The sequence below is a fragment of the Microtus oregoni genome, unplaced genomic scaffold (assembly GCF_018167655.1).
Source record: "Microtus oregoni isolate MIOR12 unplaced genomic scaffold, Mior012 000006F_ref0000085, whole genome shotgun sequence".
Classification (NCBI taxonomy): domain Eukaryota; kingdom Metazoa; phylum Chordata; class Mammalia; order Rodentia; family Cricetidae; genus Microtus; species Microtus oregoni.
In genome coordinates, this window is record NW_024543065.1 from 25,341,363 (window position 1) to 25,354,177 (window position 12,815).

The following is a 12,815-nucleotide window of genomic DNA, read 5'->3' on the forward strand; positions in this document are numbered from 1 at the left end:
CTCCTTGGCAGCTCCTGAGGTCTGGCCCCTTCCTACAGGGTCATTTCTTACAGTCCCATGAGAAACGTTGGAAAGTAAACCTGTGGGGGATGGGGGCACATGACTATAGTTCAAGCACCTGGAGGCAGCAGGTAGAGAATCACAGCAAGTTCCAAGGCCAGCCTTGTCTACAGAGCAAATTCCCTGCCTCTGGGGCTACAGAACAAGTTCACATCTCAGGAAACATACACATAAAGAAATATATATATATTTAGTAGACCAATTCTTAGTCCCAGCTTCAGAGCAAGGAAGGCTCGACACTTGCCATCTTTCAAGTTACTTGGTTCTCCTAGTGTGAAGCCAGAATCAACTGCAAAGAAGTCAAGTTAAACTTCAATAAAAAGATTCGATTCAATGTCATAACTATTCATTTTAAACAGATGTGCTAGCGCAGTTACTGTATGGAACAGCTTTGCCCATCTGTCCCACCTCTGCAAGACCTCTCTGGTAGGATGTGTATCCTGTGAAGGTTGTGTTGCGCACTCTGCAGGCTTAACTGAGGAATCATGAATGGGAGAAACTGAAGCAGGGCACATGTCTGAGGCTCTGTTCCAGAGGCAACCGAGTCACAAGACACCTAGAGCCTGCGCTGTCGGGGCCAATGCCCACACAGTTAACATTTTCATGTGGCAGAAGAGGACTTGTGCTTGGGCCTCTCTTTAATTTGTTTTAATTGATTTATAGATCAGCCTCATATTAACAAACAGATTGTGTAATTTTTTTTCTCAATTAAGAACTGCATCAAACAGAACATTCACCCAAGGACTGGTAGAAACAAGAATGAGAAATCAGTTATTTTATAGTGCCGTGGATTATTCTTGGTAAATACATGCAGCTTTCAAATGCTATGTTAGACAGGGCCCTGCCTTACAAATTATCTTATTTGGATACCTCCATGAATATTCCATGATAAATGATCTAAAACATATATCAAGAAATGGTATTTTAAGCTGGGTGTGATGACACGTGCCTGTAATCCCAGAATTTGGGAGGCTAAGACAGAGGGTTGTGGGTGTAAGGCCATACTGAATTAATAAGAACTTTCCAGGATGAAACAGTAAGACTGTCTTGAAGACTAAAAAAGAAAGAGAGAAAGAAAGGAAGGAAGGAAGGAAGGAAGGAAGGAAGGGAGAGAGAGAGAGGGGGGAAGGAAGGAACAAGAAAGAAAGAAAGAAAGAAAGAAAGAAAGAAAGAAAGGAAAGAAAGAAAGAGAGAGAGAGAAAGAAAGAAAGAAAAGAGGGGGGAGGGAAGGAGAGAGAGAGAGAAAGAAAGGAAGGAAGGAAGGAAGGAAGAAAGAGAGAGAGAGAGAAAGAAAAGGGATATTTTCAAGAACAGTTTTTGTTGGGGTTTTCTTGATTCTTGATGATGTTATTCAGTATTACTTAATTACTTATATGGAATATAATATTGGTTTCCTGGTCACCAAAAAAGGTCATTTTCTAAAGAAAGACTGTCCAGCTGCTGGACACTGAGCTCCGAAGTGAGATGTTTTTCACACACACACACACACACACACACACACACACACACGCAGCCTTCTCAGACTCTTCCGTCCCACACACTGCTTGAGAATTTGTTGAGGTGTATTGATCTCTGCTCAGCTGACAGCAGGAAAGAGCTGTGCTCTAAGCGCTCAAGAACAGAATCTCACACTAGCTGAGTATCCACATCAGCTATATTGACATAAATACATCTAATTGTTCAGAGAGGTTTGTACAGACAGCGCGGATATACACATTACCAAATGCCCCCAAAAATCTCTCGCAAATCAAATCAGCTCCTAGTGTCGTCTTGGGCCTCTGAGAAATGCGCTGAAAGTGCTCTTTGCCTTTCTGAGAAACATTCCGGGAAACGGTTTAAGGAAGTTCATATTACAGCTGCTACAGGGAGAGAGCCAGGGCCTGGGAAGCGCTTGATCGTTACTCCCTTATTTCGGGCAGCGTGTTCATTACGTCGTTTTACAGAAGAACACTTACTGAGTGGCCTGGTAATTGAGTGAAATGGCCAGTGTGAGTGAGGGGCCATGCCAAGACCCTGACTGTGCACGTGCGGTCAGGATGCTGCCCACCACTCTGTTCTACACTGCTTTTCCTCTGCCCTTGGGGAAAGAATTTCAGCAGCTTTTGTACCCGAGATGAGTTATACTTCTCCCAAACAAATAATTCTTCTGTGCCTTGCGGAGTCACTGGGAACTGGAAGAGCAGTCAAGTGGCCCTTGATCTGGTTTAGTTCAGCAACCTGCGTGTACGATTCTTGTACGGGTAACTGTGGGAGTCACATCTATCATCCTTGGGTCTACTCTGTCACCCTTTGCTCGTCTGCTCTCTTCGGTCCATTTCAGTCTAAAACTATCGCGTTGTAATCTGCCCTAACTTCTTCCTCTAACTGAGCGAGAACGTGTAAGTAAATAAAGGGATGGAGGCAAGTAGGGGTCCCTCCAGACACCGTGGGAGAGCATTCCGCCCCTCTTCTTGGAGCACTTTTAATGGAACAAGTTTGTCATTCCAGATCCAAGTCTCCATGATGTTTGATGGTCAGTCGGCCGTTGAAGTGCACCCCAAAGTCAGCGTGGATGACCTGAAGGCCTTCACATCCATCAGCTTGTACATGAAGCCTCCTGCGAAGCGGCCAGAGCAGGCTGGGAGCTGGATAGCAGATCAGTTTGTCCTCTACCTCGGGAGCAAAGATGTAAGAGCATAGCGGAGGCTTTAAAGGAGATAGTGTTGGCCTCTGCCTCGAACAAAAATGTCCAAAAGAGCAAACAAATTTCCACTGTGGTAGTAAGGGCCAGAAATCATTTCAATGGCAGGATGCAAGCTGGGATTGAAGAACAAGGGATCCCAGGAGTAGGGGGCATGTTTAGGGGATTGCTTCCTGGCGGCACCCCGTCTCTAACTTGAGAAAATCTGGACAAAGCATTTGAAAGGCCTTTGGAGTAACTATACCCTTTGTCAGTGCTGAATCCTACTTAAAGATGCAGACAGACTGGCTTTGTCAAGGCACGTGGTCCTTATGCTGCCCTGACAATGCTGGCACACTTCAGGCAGTGATTGCGTTCCCATGAGCCTTCAATAGTTCTCCCCTCTCCTCACCCTCCACCAACGTAGCAAGCACTTGGAGACACGGACAGTACACTCTGATGCAGTCCCAGGGAGGGTAGAAATGAGAGCAGATGCCAGGCAGTCTGCCAGGGCCCGAAGTTGCTTGTTTACAGCAGCTCTTCAGACCTATGATTGCACTTTGCAGAAACAAAACAGATCATATCGTCTGTGTGGAATATACTTATCAGTTTTATTTAAGTGATGTCTTGATATTTCAGGCTCAAAAAGAGTACATGGGTCTCGCAATCAAAAATGATAACCTGGTATATGTTTATAATTTGGGGAACGAAGACGTGGAAATTCCCCTGGACTCCAAGCCTGTCAGCTCCTGGCCTGCTTACTTTAGTATCGTCAAGATTGAGAGGTAAGGTGAATCCATGACAAGTGGCTCATATGCGCATTTCCTTAGAAATCTATTTCTCTCTCTCTCTCTGTCTCTCTCTGTCTCTCTCTCTCTCTCTCTCACACACACACACACACACACACACACACACATAGTTTCTGTGGACGTAATAATTTTTCTTTCTTTTTCATCTTACTCTTTTTCTTCCACTATTCCTATATTTCTTCCCAAATACCTGAGTAAAACATAAATACCAGAAAAAATGATCACTTATAAAAATGATCACTGATTATTGGATGGCTTTACCTTGGCATAAGTTAAAATTTAAAATTATATCGTTCGTTTTCCTACTTTTTTTCCGTCACAGATATTCTGTATGTGCGCAACACTGTGATACAATCAGACACCTGCTTTTTCTACTTAAACATATCTTTAATTAATTTATAAAAAGCACTACACTCTTTAACATATGACAAACATTTTAGGTCTTTCAAATGACCAGTAAGTAGAGCATACGCCACTAGTTCATTTGACTACAATGGAGGTATGCCTAGGCTAGTTTAAATCTTAAAGAAACTGCCATGCGTTCAGTGCCAGTACAAATTCGTGTGGCTTTTTTCTCACAGATCTGTTCTCTCAGTGGTAAGCTTTCATTAACATTTTGATATAATGAAAGTATTTTCTCCAAATGGCCAAGCTGAAGCGGGTGCCAACCCTTTCTCTCACCAGGGTAGGGAAACACGGAAAGGTGTTCCTGACAGTGCCCAGTCTCAGTAGCACAGCTGAAGAGAAATTTATTAAGAAGGGCGGGTTGTCAGAAGACGACTCCTTGCTGGATCTGGCCCCCGAGGACACTGTGTTTTATGTCGGTGGGGTGCCTGCCAACTTCAAGGTAAGCTATGGAACTGGCTGGCTTGGTGCAAATCTGCAATGGCTCCTTTCCAAATGTATAAACCCCAGATCACTGTGGGGGGAGCAGGGGGTGGAGTCGGACACCACTTTAAGAGCTCAGTTCAATGGGTGCTCGAATTCTGGACCAGAATCTCTCTGTGAGTCTAGTGTCTCAATCTAGTCTCTCCCACCCATATATGCAGTGTCTATTACTTTCAAGTTATAGCTGATGCTTGAAGATTAACTACTGTCATTTTGAAATCAAAAGTCTTCACAAAAAAAGACATTACAAAAACCCTGCAGTGTCGTAATAACGTCTTGTGATGTCATTTTGTAGTATCATAATGTAAAGGTAATCTGCGACTAGTATGTTGGTACCTTCAGTTTTCACTGGCTTGGATCTAGATTTCAGCATGGCCCATGGCAGTTTCAGATACTCTTACCTGAAATATACAAGCAGAGTATAAAATATATGAGATGAGAAAAGCTAAGACCTCAGGGAGAACAGGAGACCTGACGAAGAGTGGATAAAGGAAAGGCCCAAGAAGATAAGAAGTCCGTATCAGGTCTTCCATTCAAAGGCTGTTGCTTACAGTTGTAGGCACATTGTTGACCCTCTCTTGAGAATTAGTCTGTCTTTGTATGAGATCAGGAATACTCACCTCACAGAATCAGTGTGATAATTGTGAATTTGTTGTTTAAGGTGAGTAGTATACATAGTCCATACCCAATAAACACTGGTTCTCCACAAAGAGAAGTAAAACCAACAAATAGCTGTGTTTTTTTTTTTAAGTGATCTGACATACTGATGCAAAGGCTAGTGCTGAGGGGTGTTCTTGTCAACGGGCGGGTCCCTCGGGTTCCTGTTCCACAGTGTCTGCGTGAAACATGACCTCAGGGGAATTGATCTTACCTCTCTGTCGCACAGCTCCCTGACAGCTTAAACCTGCCCAGCTACTCAGGCTGCCTGGAGCTGGCCACGCTGAACAATGATGTCATAAGTCTGTACAACTTCAAACACATTTATAATATGGATCCATCCAAGTCAGTGCCGTGCGCCAGGTAAGAGACCGTTAGGAGCGTGAATGCCTTTAGTAGTCAGGCAGGGCGGTGGACAGGACAAGAGTGTTGTCATTGCATGGCTTCTCAAAACTTGTTTGGGAAAAGGATTTGTGAAGGTGTGTAAGTGCCAGGCCTGCAAAACACACTTCTGTTTTCCTCTGCCACAGATGAGCATTGCAGCATTAAAATTCTTCATATATATATGATGACATATACATATATATTTATATATACATATATATGTGAAGATGTGTTGTAATAAGGGCAGCGGGCCGCTTCCTGCTACCCGGGTAGCTTTGCCCGAAATAATTACACAGAAACTGTATTCTTTTAAACACTGCCTGGCCCATTAGTTCCAGCCTCTTATTGGCTAGCTCTAACATATTGATCTAACCCATTTCTAATAATCTGTGTAGCCCACGAGGTGGCTTACCAGGGAAGATCTTAACCTGCATCTGTCTGGAGTGGGAGAATCATGGCAACTCCCTGACTCAGCTTCTTTCTCCCAGAATTCTGTTCTGTTTACTCTGCCTATCTAAATTCTACCCTATCAGAGGGCCAAGCAGTTTCCTTTATTAGTTAACCAATGAAAGCAACAGATAAGATACAAGACCCACCTCCATCATTTCCCCTTTTTCTGTTTAAACAAAAAAGAAAGGCTTTATCTTTAACATAGTAAAATTGCATATAACAAAACAGTTATAACGCAAGAATTACAATTACAATATTTATATCTATTTTATCTTTATCATAATAATGGAAAACTATAACGATAACTAACCATTCTTCAACTCCATCAAAGACTCCAGAAGGATATAATATTACCTAAATAAACAAGAAATCCAAAACTCTAGAAATGACAGAGACATCTCGCTGCCTGGATAGTCACCCAAAGTTCCTCTGTACTGTTGGGGCATCCATCTTCAGCCTTCAGGCCTATAGTATCCAGCAGACATTTCCATGAAGCAGGAAATTTCAAAGACAGTTCAGTCACTTTCTGCTGTGTCCTGCAGAATGTCTCGCAGACTCTCATGAATCGGGAACCCCAAAAGACCATCTCACCTTTAGGAAAGTTCAGCAGTCCTCTCTCTGTGGGTTCTCTGTGTCCAGTTTATGCAACAGTCCAGGCAAGAGCAGTTTCTTGCCCAAATGGCTATCAAACTCCATAAGGATCCTCTTCAATGCCCATCTTATTCTTGAAGTAGATTGGTGCTGCCAGGAGCAGACATGTCTCATTGTCATGAAAAACCCAAAGTTATTAAAACATTAAATAGCATATTTTGTAGTCTTTGAAAGATATGAAGAATGCCGATCTAATTGAAATATATCTCTATATATCTAGAAAATCTAACTAACATGACTACAAACTTGACTATTATTAATGATTATCCATTAACAACCTATATACTTTACATTTTTAAATGAACTACATAATCACAATACCTTAATCAAGATCAGAAACACATATACATATAACAAAATTGACCTTAAATTTAAATCACTAAATCAAAATCCATATCAATGTAAATTATTCATACCTATATCATATCCCCCTTTAAATGTAAAAGAACATTTATAAATAATATTTGGGAATATGGGCGTAGTTATTTCTCTTCAAACTGCTTTCTGCTGTATGGGGCCCTGTTAATCAGATATTTCAGGGTATAACCTGTGTGCTAGGTTCATCTCAGTCGTCAATTGAGTGAAGTAATTTTTTGAGGGTGTTCACAGCAGCTTTTCAGGAGGGTGTGGTCCATCATACCATATTGGGATAGAAGCAATCCACAGAATTTCATCCTCTGTGAAAACAAAAGAAGAATCTCTTTTCCAAAGTATCATATCCTTAGATCCAAATTCTGAAGTCAAGGTATTTTCAAAATATCTATGTTGGATTAGTTCAGCAGCATTTATAAGCAGATATCTTTTAGCAGCTGTTGCTCCTTCCTCAGCATTCAAAACGATTCAAAGAGAGTATAATAGCATACAGTATCATGATTCTCTGTGTGTTTTCCATCTTTGTGCAGCTTTATTTTAACTCTATTTTGTTTATTTTTACTTTTATTTTTTGCTTTTTGAGACAGGTTCTCTGTATATCTTTGACCTGGAATAACTCTGTGGAGCAGGCTGTCCTTGAACTCTCAGAGATTCACCTGTCTCTGCCTCCCAGGCATTGGGATTAAAGGCATATGCTACCACACCTTGAAGTCACAGAGGTCAATCTCCCTCTGCCTCCCAAGTGTTGGGATTAAAGGTGTGTACTACCACACCCAACTACTCTCTTTCTTCCTTTTTACTTTTAAGAACTTTAACTTTTAGCTTGCATATATTTTTAAGACACTGTAAATCATTTAAACATTTTCTTTGACTTTGAATCTTTCTTTTACTGTATATGTCTCTTTTTTGACCACACGAGTCTTTAATTTACCAAGCAATATTGGTAGGACTAAAGCTGTGGCTTTGGTGGCTGGATCCAGCCCATTCCTTAGCTTTCTAGCCTCATAGCAGAGATACAGGCTGTCGCCATGTTTATCGCCACAACTCTGGCATTTTAAGGTCCATGCCAGCATTAAGCTGCAACAGACAACACTCAGGTCCTCTCTCTGTAGCCGGCCTTCCTGCCTCAAAGAGTCAGAGTTTGCACTGGCAGGACAGCCCAGAAAGCTGGCATTTTAAAACAACACAGGTTTTTTCCTGCTACTGCTGAAAACAAACAAGCATTCAGTCGGCTTTTATCAACACCACTTAAGTGTTTCATGGCGGGACCTCTTAAGAGCTGCAGGGTTTTGCAGCTAAAGCTGAGTCAGGAAGCCTCTCTTAGATGAGAGCGCTTGCTTACCTCTAGCAAGCAGAGCAGTCCCGAGAAATTGCTGCTACCACGTCGGGCACCATTCTGTTGTAGGAGCTGCGGGTTGCATTCCGCCAGCCCGGCTCCTGGCCCCGCTTTGGGCACCACTCTGTTGTAATAGGAGCCCGGCTAGTGTGTGTGTTGTTATTTCGGGGCATAAGCTAGTCAGGCAGCTGGGAGCCAGGTGGAACACAGCCCGCAGCTCCTACGACAGAAATGTTTAAATATATATATTTGATTTAGGAGTCTAAGGTGAGAGGTTTCCTTGAAGACTTGAACTGTCCCAGTGTGTAGGCTGGAGAGGAATGTTTGGGACAAGCCTCAACAAAAACACCTCCTGCCATGGTAGGGGCATGGGGATTTAGAAATGTTAATAAAGAACACGAAGATGCATGAAAAATAATAAAATGGAGAAACATAGAATAGTACCAGGAGGGAGTTCCAGTGAGTACTGAAATCACTCATGTTTAATTTCCAATTGCTTAAAATACCCCTGAACCAAAATACCAAAAGGTAGGAGTAAGACAAAAAAAAAACTGCACTAACATGATACAAGTAAAGAGCAGACCAGTTGAAGGTCATGGGCTATATCTATAGTTAGACATTCTGCTGCTAGAACCAAACAAGTCATGCTCACACCCTAGACCAAAACATTCTGTAGGCAAACCACTCCCTGGGTGGAATTCAATGCTATCTCCTTAAGGGAATCAGAACCTTAGTTGAATCCTTAGACTTTAGTTTGAGGTAAAAACATATCTACTTCTATATTCCTGAAATACAAGGTCTAGATATTAGCCACACCTGCTGACAATAACCTTAAGAGAGCAGAACTCTCTGATTTAAATCTAGGTGGGACGTCTGTTTGAGGTAGAAACACAATAACCTTGAAGGAATCGAGGTAAGTTCAACCCTTCTGACCTTTGGTCAAGGTGGAAATAGGCTCACATTTTTGAGCCTTCACAGAAAAAACTCATTTTAAAAAGTTCATTAGATTCATTATAAATACTTCATCTCTTCCCCGTGAACAACAGAGCTTTCCCTTGCGTGCCATCAGGACAGGGAAAGATGTTCTGAGAATGGGTTCAAAGGTCTCACTTGAGAAGCATAACCAAACCTGTAACATTTGTGTGACCCTGTGTTCCATTTCAGGGATAAACTGGCCTTCACTCAGAGTCGAGCTGCCAGCTACTTCTTTGATGGCTCAAGTTACGCTGTGGTGAGAGACATCACAAGGAGAGGGAAATTTGGCCAGGTGACTCGCTTTGACATAGAAGTTCGGACACCAGCCGACAATGGCCTCGTGCTTCTGATGGTCAACGGGGTGAGTACAAATGGAAGTCCTCCTTATTCCCCTTTATTTATTTATTTTTTGCTCTCTGATATTAATTTTTCTTGGAACTGCACCCCCACACACAAGGTTACACCTATATGCCGTGCCATCAAAATGAGTATCTAGTTCAGAAAGGAAAATTGGATTTATTTTTCTCCAGAGAAGCTATGGCAACATTAAATAGAAGCAGTCCTGGGATGCACTTCTCTACGTTTCAATTTCAATATATATTAAATATGCCCTTTCATAAGAAAAAACTTGGAAAAAATTCATCACCAAGATATAGTATATATTAAGATATTTCTCCTTCTGTGTGCTATAGATGAGGCAAATGCAGCATAAGCATGTCATGAAACACTCAAAAGTCATAATAAAAATAATAAAACATTAGATACAAATGTAAATATAAATATTTTCAATAAAAGGAAACTTATTCTCACTTACTAATAATATAGAAACCTAAACTCACTAAAAATATCTTATTAGTAATAATATTAGTGAGAATGATGTAATAAAATGTGCTAAGTATTTCTGAATTTCTTTTTTTACTCTTTGTGATACAGTGATTCAAGAATGACATCCTAATCCAGTTTTTTCATTACTGTTTTACTGTCAGAACTAGATAGAATTCCTCCCCCAAATATGTGTGTATACATGTATATGTATGCATGTATATACATATATATGAGACATATATTATTAGTTGTGTCTGCTAAATCATATACTTTTTTTAAGTTTTCTGTTCTACCTGGCCCAGGTAACCTTAGCTATTTGGCTGGTTCATTTTCTGTCCCCATGTCAGGGCTTCTGAGCAAATCAAATATTATATTATCTTGGAAACTTTAGTAAAATTGCTCCAAATCACTAAACATCTTCTTTTAAAGATATTTTAACGGATTAGAAATCTTTTCTCATAAAAAAATATTTTGAAAGTACAAATATGACTTAATCCTGTGACCAGAAGCTGAAGCTTTTCACGAGACGATCAATTGTACTGTGATTTTGTGTGGCAATATAAAATCGCTGCTGCTTAAAATATAAATATATATTCCAAAGATTGGAAAATAGTACAGATGTAAAGTTGTTTACAAAAAAAAAAACAAAAGGAGAAACACAAATTGTACCAACTAGTGTTGAAACAAGGGCGGCGGGCTATGTCCCCGACACCCGGCCGCCCCCACTGCTAGCTTTACCCGAAATAATTACACGGAAACTGTATTCTTTTAAACACCGCTTGGCCCATTATATCTAGCCTTTTCTCGGCTAACTCTCGCACCTGGACTAGCCCATTTCTAATAATGTATGTAGCCCACGAGCTGGCTTACCAGGAATGATCTTAACCTGCATCTGTCTGGAGTGGAAGAATCATGGCGACTCCCTGACTCAGCTTCTTTCTCCCAGCATTCTGTTCTGTTTACTCCACCCACCTAAGGGTGGGCCTATCAAATGGGCCTAGCAGTTTCTTTATTGCTTAATCAATGAAATCAACAGATTGATATATGACACTCCCACATCAAACTAGTGGGATTTACTGTGGTGTTTGCATACACGCACAAATCAGACATTGGTTATCTTTACCCACCTTTCTTAGTACCACTCTCCCTCTCTAGAACCTGATGGGAGTTTTTCATAGGTTGTGCATTCATGTTTTCATCACCAAAGTCACTTAACAATAGAAAAATACTCCCAAAATGTTCTCAAACAACTATTTATCTATAGCATACTTTCCGAGAAAAAGAGGAAGGAGGAAGGGAGAGAGAGAGCATGCTACTTCCTAATCCATTGTTATCATTCCCTTTATCTTGAGGTGACATATCAACTGTGTTTCTTGAAATATCCAAGTTTCATGCTGCTTAAAGATATTCACCATTACATATAAAGTTGAGCAATTTCAAACAATACCTTTCATAACTAATAAAATGTTGTGTAAGTTGTCAGTATTGTCAAAACTTCACAGGAAGTAGCCAGTATCCTGTCCCAAAATATTTGTATATTACTCCTCATCTCAGTACAGAATGATTGTCAAAATTCTGGTTTTTAAGTCAGATCACCAATAAACTCCCACAAAGAGACCAGAAGAGGACACCTTGTGCCCTTCAGTTCAGGAAGTCTGTGAAAGTCTGGTGCAACGATGAAGTGAAGACCCAGGACCAATAATCTATATCAAAGATCACTTTCTTTCTATATTTCAGTTGAGGTTTGGGTTTTTTTTTTTCTTGTGGGTTTGTTTTGGTTTAGTTTAGTTTGGTTTTTGTTTTTTCAAGACAGGTTTTTCTCTGTGTAGCACTGGCTGTCCTGGAACTCACTTTGTAAAATAGGCATCAAACTCAGAAATCTGCCAGTCTCTACCTCCCAAGTGCTGGGAGTAAAGGCATGAACCACAACCGCCCAGTTATTTCAAATATTTTTAATGATGTAAATAAAAGTTAAGACCTTTTCTCCCACCTCCAGGGATTGTTTCCCATGTCAAGAAATAAACAAAATCCATTCACGAGATCACTTTGTGTAGAATGATGATTTTCTCATAACACTTTATTTTTTAAATTCATTCAATTCTTGTATCTATGAATTATCTTCTGAAATGAAAAAAACCTAAAAAGCAAGTTATTTGACAGCTGCTGAATTATGTCTATTATTTAACATTATCTTGCCCAAGTACATTCTAATTTCATCTTCATTTATGCAAATCCAGTGGCTCAAAATAATACAGAAAGACCTTCTTTTTCCTGTATCCGTATTTGTTGGCACTTTGGAGGAATTCTTTAGTCTACCTTGGAATGATTTTTCAGAATTACCAATTTCATCCTCAATTGAATACAATTGCATCTTTGGGACTATTATATTTTTAAAAGTTGCTTAATAACCAGGCAGTTTTTTTTAAAAAAAAAAAAAAGCGTGGTACTTTGTCTTGGAGAATTAAGGGTCAGTAACGTGACTTATTTTTCCATGCCGTGGTTTGTAGGGTAACATAAAAATAAAAGAAGATAGGTATTTTAAAGTTTGTAAAAATATTAGTGCTTTTAGTAATCTGTAAGAAATAAATGCTGATAGGAATATAATTGTCATTTTCCTTCTTATAAGAATTTCATGAGACTATTCTTCAAGGAATTTCATTAATAAAGAATTTTAATACCATTTCTCAAACTCAGCTACATCTGCCCCACTGTCCTAACAGTGGATGCTCCTGTCTTACAGTTGCTTTCT

The 12,815-nt window shown here is 40.3% G+C and overlaps 1 protein-coding gene across 2 annotated transcripts in view; it reads left to right on the forward strand.

The window, feature by feature from the left end:
• Lama4 (laminin subunit alpha 4) overlaps nucleotides 1–12,815 on the forward strand; it is a 144,085-nt gene that overhangs the window by 102,536 nt on the left and 28,734 nt on the right. For both annotated transcript variants that reach the window (XM_041654188.1, XM_041654187.1), the window contains exons 19-23: nucleotides 2,548–2,727; nucleotides 3,359–3,504; nucleotides 4,213–4,375; nucleotides 5,303–5,436; nucleotides 9,431–9,602. In XM_041654188.1, the coding sequence (XP_041510122.1) occupies nucleotides 2,548–2,727; nucleotides 3,359–3,504; nucleotides 4,213–4,375; nucleotides 5,303–5,436; nucleotides 9,431–9,602 (795 nt within the window). The remainder of the gene's footprint in view (nucleotides 1–2,547; nucleotides 2,728–3,358; nucleotides 3,505–4,212; nucleotides 4,376–5,302; nucleotides 5,437–9,430; nucleotides 9,603–12,815) is intronic.